Genomic DNA, 21077 nt, shown 5'->3' on the forward strand with positions numbered 1-21077 from the left:
ATATTTAATATATATAATTTAAAAAATAATATTTTGATGGATTATTAATTTTATAGGTAAATATTATATATGGATTAAATGTTTTTAATTTTATTATGAATTACTATTATACTCTAATCACCCTCTTTTACTCATATATATTATCTATTTGCATGGAATCAATATACAATAAACACATAAGTCTTATGTTTTATATTATCTTTTAAGATATCAGTGTAAATAAGGTTTAGAGATTTTTTGTTCACTTGATCGATCTGACATATTGTTGTATCTTGAAAGAAAAGCGTATATAATTTTATTTTTGTTTTGTCACGGCATTATCTTTATAAGAACAGAGTTGTGTGAATTTCAACTCAAGATATTTCTATTTCTTTCTTCGTACATTTTTATCTTTTTTATCTTGTATTGTTATTCTTTGTTATAAAAATTGTTAAGTCTAATCAATATTTTTTTATCTATATTTATGTTTTATTATTATTATTATTATTTTATTATTATTTCTAACACAATGTACCAAATCATTGGAGATTCCACTGTTATACACAATTCAGAATATCGTAGTAATATATTTGAATTCTATGATGCAACTAATGAACATATTATGGGATGATGGTCACGCATGTTAAAGAAGGATCAATGGATGTTAGTATTAGTATTAGCGCTGTTAGATCCTAAGTAAAAAATATTCGAGTTTTAATCAAACAACTTTTTTAAAGTAAAAATAAAGAATTAAGAAGAGCAAAATTAGGGGAGCAAATATAAAAGAGTAGGAAAGGAAAAATATTTTTTTTCAGATATTTATAATAATTTTAACAAAATCATCAAAACGTTTACTCATGCTCAATTACATATAGGTTTACCATTGAGTAAGCAGATTTAAGATAAGGCAGTGGGATAATTAGAAATTATTTGGATCTCAATCGATATGCATTAGTTTTCCTAGTAAAATTCATGCATTTTATGTTTTCCTAATATTTTTGTTTCTACAACCATTGAATGCAAGGTCTGTGTGGGTGTGAGGTCACTTTTATTTTTCACATGTAAATCTTGACAAAAAGAAAGATATAATTTATCTTACAATTTTTACACTTTATCTTACAATTTATGTATTCCTAATATTTAGAAGAGAGTGAATTTTATTTATTTACTATTTCCATTTTTAGTGATATTACTAATAAATTTATATGGTTGATGGGTAAATATTAAGGGGATTGATGTGTATAGTAGGAACATGTAAAATTTGATCACGATTGGTCCTTTTAGAATAACTGGTGTGTTTGGGAACGCGACAAAATAAAAGTTGAAATATTTATCCCTTGAAATGTTATTGAATCATTAAAGATATTTCTCTGCCAACTTATTTATGAGAATACGACTCTCATGACCACTGAGAAAGATTTTTGAACATTTGGTTCTATCTATCGAAATTTAGATTTTCGAATTTTGTTTTTTATATACATAGTAAAATAAGAAGTGAGATAAAAATATAATGTAAAATCATACCACATTAAACTAAGATATAAATATCCTTTTTTAAATTCACAAACTTTACTTTATATTTTTTATAAATATTTAGATTAATTTTGTACTAGCTTAGTTGGAATAAATGAATTTTCCCGTAATTAATAAAAGAATCCAATAACATATAATTTTGAGTAATATTTACTCATTTAAATATCAAGATTACACCTTCAACTATAATAATAAAATTTGTATTTATAATTTTTTTTATTACACAATAATAAAAAATTATTTTTTCATCATATTTATTTACCATAAGTAAATAAAATAATAAATATTGAAAATAAGATATGGAATAAATGAAATCCAATAGACAATTGAAGATAAATATAAATAAATAATAAATAGATAATTAAAATGAGGTTAAAAAAAACTCATTTATTATTATAGGTGTGGCATTCTTTTACGAGAATATCAAGAAAATCCGAATATCTATTGTGTGTAGTATTCCTCTTATTACCAAATTATGTTCTTCTTTTCTTTCATGTAGAGATGTGGATTCAGGTTTATATTTACATCCAATTTAATAATCATTACTTCTTATCTTAATTGAACTACTGATGTGGTAAGAAATTTTATTTCCAATTGCTGATTTAGTTTCGTTCGTTAGCACAGATAAAGTGATATAGTTTTCCGGAAGATAAAGAAAAGTAGTGCATGCATATAACTTGTCCATTATTTATGAGGTTATCGGTAATTACACTTGTCCTTTTCAATATCTGTCACATGGTTATTTCTACAAATTATATTATTTAAAGTAATTAATGTTACAACCTCATTTTGAATTAAAATCCGAAAATATAAAACCTTATTCTTTATATTATTTCTTCTACGATTTTCCTTGAAAACATGAATTAATATAATAGCAAAATAATAAATGTGGACCTATAAATAAGTTGTCTGATAAAATGAAAAATAAAATATTATATATATATATATATATATATATATATATATATATATATATGTATGTATATTGTAGGTAACATCAATTGTCTCATGGCAGAGGTCAAGGGAATCGAGTCACAGTCAAATCGTGATGCTTAGACCGTTATACTCTTAAGTAAACATAGTTGTACTTTGATTATTACTCTAATTATTAGTTATACTCTTAAGTAAACAAGTGTTCGATTCTAATAATTGATATTAGTAATCTTATACCAATTTTATTTTTAATTTTAGTAATAAAAATTATTTTTTTAATTTTAGTGATAAAAAATATTGTCCTTAATTATGACAGAGAATGGTTCATAGTCGCAAATTTCGCTAAAAGTTTAGTAATTTGGTTGCTTATCCTATAAAAGTAAAAGTACATTCATTCTTAAATATAAGTCACTTTTAACTTATTTCCACATACTAATAAGTTAGATGATTCGGTTAATAACATTAAAATTATTAACCATTTATTGAAACCTACTCTTTTCACCTAAACAATTACTATTAGTTATTCATTCTCTTCGATCTTTCTAAGATCATTTCCATTAAAAGGATTTTTTTTAATATTAATTTATCTTTTTTAAGTTTAACTTATGATATCACTTTTAAGACTTTATAACTTTTATTCCAATACAAAACTCACACTTTATGTTTTATTTAGTTATTAGTAAAAATATATTTTTAAAATAGAAAAATATGTTTTTATTGTTATGATCTAAGTTTTTATTTAATATCAACATTTTAGATTTTAAAACTCACTTTAATTAATAATTTATTTAGTTTTTAATAAAAATATGTATTTTTAAAATAGAAAAAATGTTTTTATTGTTATGATCTAAGTTTTTACTTGGTATAAAATTTTAGATTTTATATCATGTCATTATACTTTAGTGAGATATTTTATAATATTGAAGTTTTAAATTCTTAATCTATGTAGGATTTCTGCAATGAAGATATCCCAATGGATAGAATAAATTTATTCCGTTTGCTACAACATTTATTAAAAAATAATTAAGGATACTTTAATGAAAGTAATTAATACTATAAAATAGATAAATTAAATTTAGAAAAGTATCTTACTTTTTGAAACGGACACTATCGGCTTATGGTTTGTGGGGTGAGGATGAATTGGAGAAAGCTGTCAGCAATGAACGAAATGCCACGTGGCTCCGAAATGTTGACCTAAAGAATTTAGGATTTGGTATTTAAGTGATTTAGCACATTTGCAATGTAAGTAAATGAGAGTTTTATATTTTAATTTTAATTTAACTATTGTATATAATAAAATTTATTATTTTAACAAGTAGAATAAGATTTCTCAGTTTAAAAATTAGAGGTTTGTAACAACTGAAAAATATGGTAAGCACTGTTCTAACGAGAAAGTTGTTTCTAACGAACGTGTAGTATCTCCCTCTGTATTTAAAACTCCTCATTAAATGCTTTAAATGTGTTTTAAAAGTATAACAATCAATTTGACAACCACTAATAACGCTCACTGCGGTCACATAAATGCAATGTGCATAGAAATAATATTAATCCGTTGTATAATAAAAAATATACCTTTCTAGGTTAATATACTATTAGAAGGTTACTGTCCTTCACATCCTAAATCAATTAAAACTCAAACTTCATGAATTTAAGGGATTCGGTTAGAATCATAAAATCATTAATTTCCATCGTCATGTTCTTAATTTATGGTTATAAAGATTTTCCTATAGTTTTAAAGAATGTTATTGAATCATTGACAATCATTATAATATTGAATTTAATAGAGATCAAAATTCGTTGAAAATATGCGATTATCGAGATAAATTAATGATGAATATTGACATTTGCTTGATCGATGGTATGTAATATTTGTTGATAAGGTTGTAATAGTTATTATCGATAGATTCTTGTTGTTGGTAATTGAGTGAAAAAATTAAAATAAAATTTTGAGATTTAGAGAATGTATGAAGTATTTTGTTACCTATTTCACGAAGAGAATGATTATTTTTCTCACATTGGTCATTTCCAAGCTCAATTTGACCCCAAATTGATCTTTCCAAATGTGCAATTTCCCATACTCCAGTTCCCGATATCAATTGGTTTTAAAAAAACCCAATACTAAATAAGGTTTGTGTGTTAGAGGTTGTTTAGTGTCGACACCCTTGCCCATCGTTAGTGTCGGCTGTTGAGTGAGCTTTGGAGATCTCATTTGTTTTATTCATTGAGGGTTTAAGGAATAATGTATGGTTGTGGTTTATAAGAAAAAGGAGATTGCGTTTTCGTCGCCATCACCCTTTATTGATGACGATCCCTTCGTCATAGTAGCGTTCATCATTTGTACAAGTATGTGATTAATGCTTTATGAATGTTAAGGTTTTTATTTCTCCATTTTTCTTGAGCATTGTGAGGTTTTGAGTTTTGTTTAATTTTTGTGAGTCAGATCCTAACTCTATGTAATACTATTTTATGTATGTAACCAACCTAGTAACACAAGAGGCTGAGTGATGTAAATTGTGCGTATGTTTGACTTCCTCGTGATCATGCTAAGTCTATAACCTTTTATATAACCTGTAGAACTGAAGTATCTTCTTTTTGTCTAAATTTGGTCCTCTAATTTGTATTTGGTCTTAAGATTTAGATACAATCATTTATAGTTTTGAAATGAAGTATTATGACTTGGGATGAGAGTATATTTCGTGTGTAGGGAGATAGTTACTTTTAAGCATTTATGCATTGGCATTAGGAGTGTCAAAGTGAGCTAATACAACTCACATGGGTTGGCTCACCACTGGTTGAGCTAAAAATGGGCCAGTTCAACCTGATTCACATTTCGGTGAGCCAAAAATTTTGAAACCTGACTCGACCCCTCACGAGTTAGTGGGTTAGTGGATTGACTCACTTACGAATGTCTTTTTTTTCAATTTAATTTTTTATATTTATTGCAATGAAAGTGAATTGACTTAATTTATTTTTTATAATAGTAGATTCAATGTGTTCACCTAATTTTTGAAATATTATTATAAAGATAGTAGGTAAAAATTAAAGTATCAACATATATAACTTGACAAATAAATAAATTAACATTCAAACTATTCAAATATTATTGAGCAACATGCTTCTATTTAAAAGTATCAAATTGTGAACTTATATAATTCAAAATAGTAAATAATTATAATAAAAAAATTAAAAATTGTAAAAAAAAAATAATGGTGTTGTTGATTATGGGTTGCGGGTCAATCCACCTTCAACCTGGTTCCAACCCGTTTAACCCATGAGTTAAGTGAGTCGGGTTCAGTTCAACCCACTTTAAAAAAAATGAAATTTTCTCAACTGAACCTGGTTCAAACCCGCGGTGAGCCAGGTTGGGTTCACGGGTTGGAATCCATTTTGACATTTCTAATTGGCATAAAAAGACTTCATTTAAGTCATTAAATGAATGTATCATCTAAGTCACTCTAGTGAGTGCTTTTTGTAATACCCTCACTCAATGAGTCAAACTCACTCAAATGAAGGCTTCATCTGAGTCGCTTGAGGGAGAGCATCGTTTGATACCCTCGCTCAAGTGGAAGTAGATTTTCTTATGTATTGTTTCATTCACTCCAGTATACTTTTGTTTGATACCTTTGCTCATTAAAACTATTATTGTTCAAGCAAAAATATCACCTAATGTCATTATTTGAGTGATTTTCTTGTAATTTGTCTAAGTGTATGTGTTGTTTATATGTTTAAATTATTTAATTGTGTTTAAATGATTTTTTTGTTTTAATTCAAGTGTATGACAAAATGTATATATGTGTTTATGTGTGTCCTTGTATGTACGTGTCTTTGTGTGAAAGGTTTCTTGGAGCATAGTGAAGGAAACAACTGGATTTTCTCAAAATCCAAGATTAGAGTGAATCAAATGGATCTTGGCTTAGTAAGTTGGTGTGAGATCTAATTGAACATGTGTATTCAATCTAGTTATTGTTGTTAAATTTCATATATGTTATTTGAAAATCATTGAGTTTGTGATTGTGTTACTGCAAGTGTGTAGCCTTGCAAAAGAATTTTTTCTTGATAGGTTTGTCAACTATTTTGTGTCGTTAAGATTGACTTGGTGTTTAGTTAATATTGTAATTTTTGAGACATAGTGAAAAAAAATCTCTAATTAAATTTGTTAGGGTAAACTGAATGTAGATTTCAAAGAATTGAACCAATATAAAAATTCTTGTGTTTGCGTGTTCTATCTTTTCTTTACCTTATTTTGTTATGGTATAAATAATCCAACACTTGAACATCCAATCACCTTGTGTTAACAAGTTTTCTTTTAGAAACAAGTTTTGAAAAAATCAAATAAAACTAAATTTTTAAATACCAATTCACTCCTCTCTTAGTTTGAGAAGATTCGCCATATCATTGGATACAAAGTGTAAATTTATACATATCTAATATAAAGAACATAATTATTAAGTAATTTTTAAAAATAATGTCATACATGAATCTTATTTAAGTTTAAATTAAAGATATATAATAATGAAAGTTTAGGAAAACATATAGTGATCATAGTTTGCTATCATGACATCTTGTCGAATTTAAAGCACACAGTTAACTTGATTGCATAAGTCAAGTGTCCATAATAGAAGTTGACAGACACATGCGTAGTGGAAGAAGCCTTTGTTCCCATCCATATCAAAATCGATCGCACTTTGCCTCCATTTCAGTACAGTGCGTCTTCATGGTTTAATTGTGACTCGAAAATGTTTCACAAACGACAAAATAACAACCAAAACCTTGTCTTCTTTAAAATTACAAATTAATTCCTTTCGATTTTCTATTTTTAGCATAAAAACGAAGAATCTCTTGGACAATCACTGACGCTGTTTCTGGATTCCACCAAAACCGAAAAAATTAAATCAACGAAAGGGTAAAACTTACATCTAAAATCGGGTTTCAGAAGAATCAGCAGTTGCTTCTGCTAAACAAAGTTGTTAATGATTAACTTGATACATACTCCCACCATTTGTACATAGCACATCCATAAACCACACTATAAACAATCACCCTTAGAGGAGAATGAGCAAACCTGTATCAGCCAACACATTTCTAATCACAAATTACTCAATCAACGTCAACATTCATCTATTCCAATCCTATGACCATAAATAGCACTACTAATTAACCTATCAGAAGTGAAGCAATTGTTTTATAGATAGAATTTGGGTAATCGAAATCCAAAGATAAACAAGAGAAAAAGGGGGCACCTTAGAAATCCAGATCCTTGGGCATGTGGAGAATTGGCCCTTTCCTCAGCAGTTACAGGGTAAGTCCAACGAGAGAAATCACGGTTGAAGTAATCCCAATCGGGAAGAAGAACCGCCGCAATCCCAAGAACTCCGAAGACGTAGGTCACCATCATCTTCTTGAAGGAGTGGGTGAATATGCCAACCGCTAAAATAACCGCCGCCAGCCAGAGAAGGCAGGTTCTGAGAACGGCGTCGTTTGGCATGATGTGGTGCAGGTTCTGGGAACGCAATATGAGTTTTTGAGAGAGGGTGTGGGAGAGAGTTGGGATTAAAATTTTGAAGTTTGTGATGTGATGATGTTGAATAATGGGTCCATAGTCCTCACTCACCACTACACAATGGTGAATGTGGTGAAACTTTGTTAGGCGTATGAGCTTTAAATGCTACCCCAACGCTCCCCCTACTCTTGAGTGCTCTCTTTAATGTCCACGTTGCTTTCGCTCATGCTTGCACTTTCGTCTTCTTCATGCTTACACTTTCTGGGACACATTTCATCACAAAACTCGCTGTTTACTTCAAATGAAACAATTTTTTTGGAAAGGAATCATTCAAAACAAAAGTTGAAAAATAGACATCGTCGGAATCTGTCGATTTTCTAGGAGTAAATAGCAAAATTATTCTCCTTGGATATCAAACATGTTCTTCTTCCTTCCTCCTTTGGTCAATGTTTTGCGCAATGACTCCACCATTTATCCGTGCACGTGCCTCTGCAAGCATCTTTCGTTTTCTTCCTTATTCATCTCAGCTTCATTGATTCTCTTACCACCCTTTAATGAGTCCCGCTGGAAGACATAAAAACAATAATAAGAACTTGCTGATATATGAGGAAACAATAATTCTTACTTTTATTTTCATTTCTCTAGTGTTCACCCGTAAGTAACGTAGTTAAAATCAAAATTGAAAAAAAATTCATAAAACATGGATAATAGATTCTATTTCCATGGTGTTGCGGCAGGTTGAAATGAATACCGGTTAAAGTCTATATTTAAATTTTAAAATCATAAAATCTTAGTACTGTACATACGTAATATTTTTTAAACGTAATACTTAAGTGGATATCACAGCAAAATTAATAAAAATATTTCGTTAACAATTTAGTGATATTATTAATTATAATAAATCATTTATATATCAATTTATAAAATAATAAATTTTTATTACTAAAATAGTTATTATTATGAATTTAAAATTATAATTGGTCTTTAAATTAATTTCTAAAATTTAGTTATCAATATTTTAGCTACCAGAGAAGATTGATAAGTATAGGGTAGCTACCTAGATTCTTGCATCAAAGGAATTAATTTTTAATTAATTAGTGACCAATTTAGTAATTAATTATAATTTTTTGTCTTATGTTTGTTTTATTAATCAATAATTTTTTATTTTGTAAATTGATAATAAAAGTTTATAATTAATTTCTAAATTGATTTATAAATTTTAGCTTATCAAGATTTTATCTATAAAAAAAAAATTGATTACTAAACATCAGATATCAAGGATTTTGCAATCTAAATTGATTATTGGTAGTGTCTAACAATTTTTGTTACATTAAAATTTATTGTTAATGAAAACTTTTCTTACCTTATTAAATGTATTAACCTTAACACCATCCAATTAAAACTTAGCGTAACTTAAATAAAACCTATCAAGGCAATTATAACTTTTATCTCTTCTCCTTACCCAACTTGCATTTGGTTAGGTGCACGATCATCTATTCGTCCAAATTCAATTAAATATGAAATTAAGAGCTTCAAAACGGACACCAATTTATCTTATATATCTCCTCGTAAAATTCAAAAATCACATTCAATACCTAAATATTAATAAAAGAATTGATTTTATTTTTATTATTATTATATTTTCATAGTAAAAAATAAAACTTACTATTCATATTACGATCCTACAATCTACAACTATAAATTTTCATAATCTTGATTATAATTTAAATTTTAACTATTTTATCCGTACACAAATTACAGGGATTAAAGACCGTGAATAAGGTAAGTTGTTTTTGTATGGCTCAAGTTTCAACAGAAAGCAGGGACACTGATATTTATAATCACCATGGTCTCTAACTTGTGTTGTTCATATGCCATAAACTTCTTCAATGTACTAACTGATTCCAAGAACCGATGGTAAAGGAGCAAATTAATGAAAAAAAAAAGTATAATGTTCGAATGGAAGAAAGATGGCAAACATGACACCTTCCATGAACTAAGGATAAATGTAATGTTTACTTGTTAATTAAAGAAAATTTCCAAATATAAGATCCTATAAATAAAATATCAAATTCTCATTAGATTCTAAATCTCACAAAATTCAAAATTCATTAGAATTAAAGTTTTATAGATAAGATAAAAGAACACTTGGATTAGAAGAGAGATTTGAGAAACCTCCCAATAAGAGTAAGGAAGAAAAATTAATTAACCCAACAAAAAGGGTGACAAACCATCTTTAGTAGGTAATTATAATAATGATGAAGAAAATTACAACTCCCTAGAGTAGTTAGGTTTATGAAGTAGTTTAACCACTAAATAGTTAATTTAGTCTACGTTTCTTTCATATTTAAAAGTAAAGAATTTATAATTTTTGCAATTATATTTTCTTGTCTCTTTTTCAAGCTTCTTCAGTCATCCTTTCTTTATAGGTTATTTTTATTTTTTGTTCCCCATTTTCCTTTGTCATATTTCTTTTAAGGATTTTTTGTGGTACCTCTCCTTGTTTGAAGCACTTATTATCTCTTCCAAAAAGTTTTCTCTCCATTAATGACCTCTTTATTAGAAGAGCGTACTTTCTCATAAAAATTATGTTTATATGTAATATTTTGATAAGAAATCTACCAAAGATTTTAAATTGGTCAATAATCAAGTTCATTAAAGATTGTCTAGTTTTTTTTTTTTATTATTAATGATTTTATAGGAGAAATTTTGTTTGACACCCAGAAGGTTTCATAATCGAAGGCCAAGTTATCAAAATCCACTAACTGAAAATAAAAGCTATATAAGGCCTCAAGAATGTGGTAAGTTATAATTAATGACTATTTGTTACACTTGGGTCTTATTGCGTTTTCCTGAAAAAAAAAGAAAAGGAACGAAAAAACAGAGTAAGAAAATGATGAACACTGTCAACGAAAACTGATTATTTTGTATGTTTTTCACGCATGCAGAAAGGAAAACACCATGAGTTTAATAAAAAGCGGGTAAAACAGAAAAAACAGAAAGAAGAAAAATGGGCTTTTAAGGCCCAAATTATAAACAGTAAAAGGTCTAAAAAAATATTACGTAAAGCTAACTTTGTGTAAATTATGTTTGTAGTAATATTTTAAGTAACGAAAATGCTAATCAGTACTCTAAGAAAGTTAATCCGTGTTATAAGAGTATTGGTTAAGGTATAAATAATAAGCATATAGTTCATAATTTATAATTAAATGTAAAATTAAATGAGTTCTGATTAAAAATATTCATAACTATTATACAAATGCAACTAATAATTTATTTGATGCATACATAAAAAAATTAAAATAATACTAACGTAGTTGTAATGTAACAAAATAAAATTATATTAAAAATATGAATATTATAACATTGTTTCGATTAAAAAGAATATAGTATAATAAGATTCAAATTAAATTTAGAATTCTATACAATATTTTTTATAATAAAAATAACTTATGCAATATCATATTAAATAAAATAAAAATTATTAAATAATTTTATTTAACCAAATTAATGGTATGTTTGTGAAAATATTTCTACAACATATTTATTTTTATTAATCTAAAATGTTATGATTTTATTATGTAATTAAAAATAAAATAGGAAGTTAAATTGAGGGATGAATAAAACGTTAATTCAAATTTTTAATATAGTTTTTTTTATTATATTACAATTATCTTAAAATTATTTTATTATTTTATTATTTTAACTTTAACTATAATTTTTTATAAAATTTAATGTTTATTAATTATTTTTAACTGGTGTTTTTAGCGCATTGGTTAACAAGAACTTTAAACATTTATGTGTATATTAATGGTAAAAAGAATCTTCCACTAGTTAAAGAATTAAAGGGAGAAAGAAATGAATGATACATTTAACATGAATGACATTGTTATTATCACAAAATTTGGACATGAAAACCACTTGAATGGATAAAGAGATTTTTTAATGTAAAAGAACAATATAATAAAAACTTTAAAAAAAGTTGGATAAATGCAACATGATAAATACTCCAATAAAGAGTGCTGATATTGACCATTAACTTTGGAATTTTGGAAGCTAAAATAATATATTTAAAATTTACACATCTTATCATTATCACTAATACAATAAAAATGAATAATTAATTAATTAATTTAATGAAAGGATTAAAGGTTTAAATATATTTTTGTCCCTCATATTTCAATGAAATTTGAAATTAGTCTATCTTCAAAATTTTTGACCAATTTAGTTCTCCATCTTTAAAAATGCGTTAATTTAGTCCTTTTAACTAAATTTTATTAAATTTATATGACGTTTGAAGCACATTTCATGATAATAATATTTGAGTTGTTTACACTGTTTAACACATTTTCGCTTCAATGCTAACTCCAATATTATCCTAAAACGCATTCGAAACGTCAAATAAACTTAACAAAATTTGGTTAAAATAATTAAATCCACGCATTTCTAACGTTCGAAGACTAGATTAGACCAAAGTTTTGAAGAAGATGCACTAATTTCAATTTTCACTAAAAGTTAAGGGATAAAAAACATATTTAACCCTTAATACAATTATAACTATAGAAGAAATCTTACATGTCTAATAGTTTTTTTTTTTGTATTTTTGAATTATTGAATCCATCAATAATTAAGCTAAAACTAAAAATTTTAGTTATATTTTATTCAATGTATATTTGTATTGTGTGCAAAAAAATTATCTTCATTTTTATTTCACAATCTTGTTTGATAAAAAAAATCTTTCTACTTAAGTAAAATGTACTCCATATTCTTGTCAAAGATGATTAATAAGATTTTTTAAATTTAAATTAATTTTTTATTGAATATGATATTAACAGTTTAGTTAAAAAATTATTAATTAATAGTAAGAGAGTAAATAAAAGGATGATAATAAATATTATTATCTTTTTCAAATTTAATAATTAATTAAATTTTATCTATAATTAAATGAATTTTCTTTTAAAAAACAAATATATTATAAATTTTAATAAAGAATGTATTAAAAAAAATTGGGAGGGGGCCGTGGCTCCCTCAAAGACCACCTAAGGTCCATCTCTACCTATGGAGAATTTTAACCAGTATTTTGAAGGCACTAATTAAGGTATAATTAATGATTTTTTTATTTTACCATTTTTAAATTGAAAACTGAATAATTAATTTTGTTAATTAAAATAATATAAAATTATATAACAGATTTTATAAAGACAAAAGTGTCCTTTAGAATTTCTAAATAATATCTCTAACACAATAAACACTTTGGAATGTTGAAGGCCTCTACTAGAATAAAAGACAAACATATCTCTCTGACACTTGAAGAGTCTCTCAGTGGAAGCTTAAAACGTTTGAAAGGTGTCGTCTTTAACTTTTTTCAAAACAAAAATCTCTTTGAAATTTATAGTCTTTTTCAAATTCTTCAATGGTGAAAATATTGCAATTTCATGTGAAATTTTTTTTCATTTCTTCATAGTATCTTTTGTCACTCCTTCAAATTTTTTTTTTTTTAAGTTTAATTATATTTTAATTTTTAGTAATATTAAAATATAGTTATTTTATTATTTAAGTAGTTTTTAACCTTTTATAGGTATGTATCAAATAAATTATTAATTAAAGTTGTATATCACTTATGAGCATTTTTGTCTTCTAAATAAAGTAAAATTGCAATTATGATGGTTAGATCAAGATTCATTTAATATTACAGTTTGTTATGTAGTAGTGGTAGAGCTATCAAAACGGGTAACCCGGTCCGACCCAGCTCGACCCACCACGAGTTGATGATTTAGTGAGTCAATCCAACCCGACTCACTTTTTAGCGAGCCAAAAAAATTTGAACCCGGTCCGACCCACCACGGGTTGACGGGTTAAATGGGTTGGCTCACAAGTTCACTTAATTAAAAAAAATATTATTTTTTTTTTATTTTTTTTCAGTCAAAACTAAATTGTAATTATAATTAAAGTCTAAATAAACTTTTATACAATCCAAATACAAACCAAAATAAAAAAATACAAATGATTTATGTGTTGGATAAAAAAACAACTTAACATGACCCAAATATAAAGCTCAACTTAATAAAAAAAAAACACTTGTGTGACCCTTCTATCTGTGGGTTGGTGAGCCAATCCGGCTCACCACGGGTTCAACCCGGATGAGCCGGATTCTAAATGAGCCAGGTAAACAAATTCCAACCCAACCCGGCCCGAACCCGTGGTGAGCCGGGTTGGCTCACGGGTTCTAACCCATTTTGACAGCTCTAAGTAGTGGTTTCTGATTCCTCATTTTGAATGAAAATAGGTAAAAACGAACTACATCATTGTCAGACCCAAAAATAATAATTTTTTTTTTGTTTCTTTTTTAACGGTGTTTTCTTATTTTTGGAGAAAATAAACATTTTGAAAAAACCACATCCTTTTGCACGTTTAATTAAAGGTACCGTCTTAAGATGGACGCGTAAGGATGCTAATACCTTTCCCATGCGTAACCATCTTTTTGCAGATATTGTCTTATCTTTTTGACTTTTTCGTAATTTTCCAGGATAAACTATGGTGACGACTCCAAACTTTATTTGTTGCAAATTTTATTTTTAGTTTGCCGTCTCGTCGTTATTTTAGTCATTACATGTTATTTTTTGTAAAATTCACGGCATATTAATGATTATTAATCAGTACCATCTAAGGACCCTTCTCCTATTAATGAAACGAAGTTTATCAACAAGAATAAAACAGATAACTCTTTATCAAGAAGAATAAAACCGATCAAGATGACGCATCTTACAATTGTAAGGTTTGACATTTTATTGAGTAATAACTTTCATGTATTCTGCTGGTAAATAACACTTACAAGAAAATAAAGAAAGTGGTGGGATACACCAAAGGATGAGTTAATTATGTAGTCAAGTGCTCTAAGGTCTAAACTTTTAAATTTATGGTGTTAAACTTAGCCTATTAACATTTGTGTCCCATTTTATTAGATTACATAAAGATATGGCTAGACTTTAACATCATTAAACTGGTAAAAGTAATTAGTTAAATTGATATAAACTAATCCTGAGCAGACAAAGCGAACCAACTTAATCAAGTTACCTTTGTTGGGGTTCTTAAGTTTTTGTATAACCTTTTTGTAGATTAATTATGTAAGCTATTTCTTTTGTTTTTACTTCTCAATGCCTGTGTAGTTGTTGTTGCCCTCTACTTGCTTTGCTTCTCTCGTCATGTGCATACTAGCTCATCAAAATCTCATATGACCACTTTACCATTTGAGCATACCAATACATGTTAATACATAGTAAAATATTTTGAGTTGCCTCTTTCCGATTCAATATCACCCATAATATTTAATCTCTCACTAAATTTTATTTAGATTTCATTTAGCATTGGAAGTATCATCTAGCATTTTGCTACATATATATAAATGGTGATTTTGATTTCTTGAAGAGTGACATTTACCAACATTTTTCACATCTTTCATCACTTTCATTTCTTTCTCTCTCCAGGCAAGATTGGCATTAGATTGTCCATCAAACAAAACCTTTCTTGAAAAGGGTTTTTAGTCAATTTGGAAAGGTGTTAGCTTGACTAAATTTGGCAAGACCTTGGTTAGTGTCCCTCAGAACAAAGCATGATGAGATAAATTTTTCTCTAGGTGATAAGTAGGTGATCATCAATGAAGCGTTACACAAGTTACTAAGGTAGATCCAAATTTGTCAATGCCCCCCTTCTGTTTTCTTCATTGCTCGTCCTAACTTAATTACTCATACACTGATTAATACTTAAGAACCCTAATTAAATTTCAGCCTTTACATATATATGTTAGGTTTGGTGCATATATTTTTGGTATAATTGAATGGTGTATGTCTTTTTCAGCATATTTTTGCATTGATTATAGTACCTTTGGAAGGTGTCTCTGACCAACTTAACCAACCGTAGCCTTTGCAAGGCATTAGAAGCAAAGAGATTGCGATGATTCAGTTGGAAGAGTGTCCTTCAAGCCAGTCGAGAATGGCCTTTGTAGGGGACAAAGACACAGAAGTTCGTAGGAAATGTGGAAGTAGAAGCTAAGTGGGTGGCCTCGAACTTGTTTTTAACGTTTTATGGAGGTATTGGTTGGAAACCCATTGCAGCAAGCAAATCAGTTGTTTAGCTGACACTGAAATAAAGGATGATATTATAATCAAACTATAAAGTTCATCTTACATCACTGGTCCCTTAATTCTATTCTCGTCGACAAGATCCTTTGTCTCAGAGATCAATGTCTTTGTGTGTATGATTCGTTTACTAAAATTGCAAGCTTAAAGACAACGAGCTAGGTTTGCGACACATGAACAAGAAACTGAGAAGAAAAATGTGTTAAAGAACAAAAAAATTGTCTCTCTAACTAACTCCTTTGTTCTTCATATAGACGTCGACACTTAATAATTAAATCGAATAGATTTTAGGTTTGAAAATGAATGGCTTATCTGTGAAGCAACATGGTTCACCAGTTGACAGACACATATATGGAAAATTTATTTTTAATTTTTATATTTTCCATCAAATATAATCAATGCTTTTTGTTGATCTCTAAACTTTAAAATAAAAAAAATAAAAAACATGTTTTTTAAAGGTTGAAAAAGTTTCTTTAATAAATTATTAAATTAAATTCTGGATTCTAGTCAGTGTCATGAACTTATATTTTTCGCAATTAAACTAAATTAAAAATGGGCCTGTTTTGAATTTAAATAAGGAACCAATTACATTAAGCCACTGCTCCAAAATCATAGGTAAATGCGTATCATTGTAGAAGCATCGTTAGATTTGGGTGATTCAAATGTATATTTGATTTTGCAGATTTAGCCAAGTTTCAAAACACTAGTGTGTACTAAGCGATAACCTTTTACTTTGTATTGGGTTTAAAATGGAAGATGCCGCCATGACCAAGAAAATGTGCATCAGAACAAGGTGCATGGGGACAAATCTCCAACAAACGCCATTGAAGGTTTCTCAACCGTGCAAAGAATGTTTTAAGGGTTAAAAAAAAAAAAAAAATTGGGGTGGACTTGGGTGTCTGCTGCAGCAGATTCTCCTTCACGTCTCCAACTGCACCACCCTCTGAGTCAAAGGAGTCACATCCTTTGTGTCCTTTTCAGGCATTCAGCTATTACTGGTACCTTTGATTTGTCCGGACTTTTTAACCTCCAGGCTTTCACTCATATACTTTATATATCCATAATCTATCCATGTAGCTATAACTATTTTCAACAACTTCCGTAGATTTTTTTGTTTACCTGTTTAGATATTCGGATAAATTATGAATCATGTGCCTATATTTTACGTCTCCATTTGACCTAGATACACATGCATATGTGGTTTGGTGTACCTTTGAGTGTCTGCTCAATGTTGATGATTACATTATAATTATAATAAAGAGGATTAAACTAATCAAGAAATTAATATCGATCTTATATATTTCATAGTACTTCTCTATTAGAAATAGTTTTTTTTTTTTAATTTAATCCAGTTAGTTTTGATACAATTGTGAAGCTTTAATTTTCTGTAAGAACGATTATTGTCTTGAAGAAAGGAGAATACTTAATGTAGACTAATAATACTTAACCTAGCCAAATTTAAAAATAAAAACAAATTCAATTATCGAATAGAAAATAAACTGTTCAGTGACCAAATTAAAAATTGCCAATAAAATATACAAACTTGTCTATTATGAAATATATAAGTAAAAAACTTAAAAGGAAAAATTAATTTTGAATTGTAGATAAGTTAGATTTTTCAATTCAATGTTAATTTTATTAAATGCTATACGATTAGAAATCTCCATAATATTGTATTGTGGGAAAGTAGTTGGCCCCCAAGGATTTTATTTTATTTTTCTTAATTAGGATTATTGCGAGTGTATCTTGTCCTCATAAATTTATTTATATGGTTTTATCCTCAACCTATATGTGAACTCAATCCTCAACCTAAATAAGTTGAACAAGGGTTGTCCTAATAAATATATGGCCGCACATATTATGTGTAGTGCTGATTAACACGAGAACAACTTATACGATTTTATATGAACGTAAAATATTGTTTATTAGTTAATTAATAAATTAAATATCTTAAAAAATAAAGAGTAAAATAGAAATCATCCACATAATAACTTTGTGGGGGTTATTTATATAGTATTTTGGTTACTATATAAATATATATAAAGTTGAAAACATCTTTTATTGTGAAAAAGAAAATTATAAATATAAATCATTAAATTTGATTTAAACTATATAATAATGTTGAGAAAAAGAGAGCGCACACCACCCGTATTTATTACGGGAAGGAGGATTCAATCATCAATTTAAAAAAACGATAAGTTATATAAAATAAAATAACTTTTTAATGTCTGCGTATAGAACTAGTCGTAGGCATACATATTATGTAGGGTATACAGAGTTGGATTTATAGTAATATATATTATTGGGATATTTTTATTTCTTTTTCATGGTATTGTTGTTGAGTTAATGATTTGTTTAAGGGGCATGAAATCCAAGAAGAGAGGACGTGAGTCTATGGGTGCCATGCAAACGATGACGAAAGAGGGAGCAGCCTCCTCTTTGCGTGCATGGGAGGGGTTCCTCCGACAACCATTCATTGGCCACGTGTTACGTAATCTAATTTGGAACCTAGTCTTTTTAGGAACACTTTATTGCCATATTAATAATCACTTAATTTAAACTAAAACAACTTTACTTCATAATTACCAAACTGTCCTCATTGCTTGGTTTCAATATCATATTTTATTCAATTTCGAAAACATGAATTGTTCAAGTGATTAACAGGAAAAAATTATTTTTTACACCATTGCATCTGAAGAAATTGATCGAGTTCTTTAGCATGTCTAAACGTATGTGTAAAGTGAAGTTTGAAAAATAGTATATTGTTACTAATTAATAACATCATTAGATTAGTTAATACACCATTTAATTAATTCAAATACAAAAAGTACTACCACTTGGAAAGGACTACTTACAAGAGAAAATAGCATATATACTCTAAAAGTGTAAATAATTATCATCATTTAATCATTATTATATCATAAATTTCTTAAATTTTATAATAACTATAATAAAAGCTATATTGATTATAATTTTGTTTGATTAGCAATATAAATTTTCATATAATGATATTGCATATGAACACATTAAAAATGGCCACCATATTAATTAGCTTGAGGGGTAAAGTTGTAAAGATTGTGAAATGTTATTTAATATTAGATATAATTAAGGAGGAGAAGGAAGCAATAAGAATATAATGGTTATATAAGTAGTGTGCACCAGCCCCAGTTTAATTTGGTTGTAACGAGGAGTAAAGGATAATAACAGTTTCTGATCAATCTGAGTATAGCACAGAATATGGGAAGATCTCCATGCTGCGACGAGAATGGCCTTAAGAAAGGTCCCTGGACTCCCGAAGAAGATCAAAAGCTGGTTCAGCACATTGAGAAACATGGCCATGGAAGTTGGAGAGCTCTCCCTAAGCTAGCCGGTTCGTAAATTTCTAGCTTTATGGCTCAAACCAGTTCTTTTCTCTCATTTTAATGTCAGTTTCCTCATTCATTTTTCTTTCTTGTTGCAGGTCTGAACAGATGTGGAAAAAGTTGTAGGCTAAGGTGGACTAACTATTTAAGGCCTGATATCAAGAGGGGAAAGTTTTCTCAAGAAGAGGAGCAAACAATTCTTCATCTCCATTCTATTCTTGGAAACAAGTACGTTTCCTTGCCACAGTTTTTTTTTTCTTCCTCCAGTTTTCCATGCAAATTTAACCTACTCAGGCCTATCTCCTCGTTATCTGTGCTGTTATGACTTTCTCCTTTTGATTTTTTGGTTCATAATTTTTTGTATTTTATCAGATGGTCAGCAATTGCGACCCACCTTCCTGGCAGGACGGATAATGAGATAAAGAATTTCTGGAATACTCATTTAAAGAAAAAGTTGATTCAGATGGGTTTTGATCCAATGACTCACCAACCCAGAACTGACCTTGTTTCCAGCTTGCCCTATGTGCTAGCTTTGGCCAGCATGACAGACCTCATGGATCATCAGACCTTGGATGAACATGCTATGATGTTGCAAGCAGAGGCAGTCCAGCTGGCAAAGCTTCAATACCTTCATTATCTAATCCAATCCTCAAACTCCTTAAGCCCCAACCACTACGACCAAAATGCCACCACAAACAACATGGAACCTCTCACTTTGTTAAACTCAATCTCCAATGTGAAAGAGAATCCGGTGATGTTGCAACCAGATGCTCCTGCCTCATTTTCACATGGCATTGCTAGTTCTCAACCACTCCACCACCCAAACGTGCTACCTCACCTTATAGACCCACAAGTCTCTTTCAGTTCTCAATCATGTTTGAATAGTGAGATGGGTCAAGGTACTAACTTTGCAATGGTAAGTCAAGGGGATCACACGGTTGATCATGACTCTTCCTGGATTATTCCCTCTATTCCTCCCAATGCAATAGCTACATCAGCTAACAATCCCGGAGATGCCAGCAGCAGCACTTCTAGCTATGGAGGAGGACCCCAATCTTATTGGCCTGAACTATTTTTCGAGGACCCCATCATGCATGACCTATCTTAGTATTTATTTTCGAAGAGGTTCAATTATTGTGTGTTATGCCGTGTTTGCTTCTTGTAACTTAATTAGACCATATATATATATATATGCTCTAGTATATATACGTGCATATACATATGTATGCCCATTTACATACATTCGTATTTATATATCAATACATGTGTTTGTACATAACTCCGGGACAGTTTCATCGAACTAGTTTGGTTGTCGGTATGACAGCATCGTTTTTAACAGTTATATTTTCTTTGCTCAAACAAAATTTGGCATTTACTGGTGTTTTTTTTTATTTACTTTTTGTTTCATTTGTTATGTGTATATGGAATGGAACTGTTTGGTTTATGTTATGTGTAAGTTTTTCTTCAAGAAAATAGGGTAGGAAGAACATGAAACGCGAAGATCCTGAGTTGACAATAAGCTTACTTGCAGAAAAGAACCATGAATTTGGTCTATGATTTATGTATATAGTCCACTTTGAATAACTACACATGACACACCAAGCACTTTTACCGGATTTCTGCTTCGTGAAGTCC

At 28.8% G+C, this 21077-nt stretch overlaps 2 protein-coding genes across 3 annotated transcripts; one reads left to right on the forward strand and one right to left on the reverse strand.

The window, feature by feature from the left end:
* Positions 1–6875: 6875 nt before the first annotated feature.
* On the reverse strand, positions 6876–8497 carry LOC114164505 (peptidase). 2 transcript variants are annotated; one of them, XM_085666448.1, is made up of 2 exons: positions 7686–8497; positions 6876–7527 (listed from the first exon to the last, which is right to left on the reverse strand). In XM_085666448.1, the coding sequence occupies exons 1-2, from the start codon at positions 7928–7930 to the stop codon at positions 7488–7490; spliced, it is 285 nt and encodes a 94-aa protein (XP_085522574.1). In that variant the 5' UTR covers positions 7931–8497; the 3' UTR covers positions 6876–7487. The 2 variants fall into 2 exon arrangements, with proteins under 2 accessions (XP_085522574.1, XP_027905006.1); XM_028049205.2 differs by having other exon boundaries at positions 6876–7507; positions 7686–8466.
* A 10756-nt stretch (positions 8498–19253) lies between these two features.
* On the forward strand, positions 19254–20806 carry MYB93 (myb domain protein 93). Its single transcript, XM_028046777.2, has 3 exons — positions 19254–19450; positions 19541–19670; positions 19815–20806. Exons 1-3 carry the CDS (start codon positions 19318–19320, stop codon positions 20548–20550), a joined length of 999 nt encoding a protein of 332 aa, XP_027902578.1. The 5' UTR covers positions 19254–19317; the 3' UTR covers positions 20551–20806.
* Positions 20807–21077: the final 271 nt, after the last annotated feature.

The sequence above is a fragment of the Vigna unguiculata genome, chromosome 9, assembly GCF_037176805.1.
Source record: "Vigna unguiculata cultivar grain cowpea cultivar isolate G323 ecotype 2 chromosome 9, ASM3717680v1, whole genome shotgun sequence".
NCBI classification, from domain to species: Eukaryota; Viridiplantae; Streptophyta; class Magnoliopsida; order Fabales; family Fabaceae; genus Vigna; species Vigna unguiculata.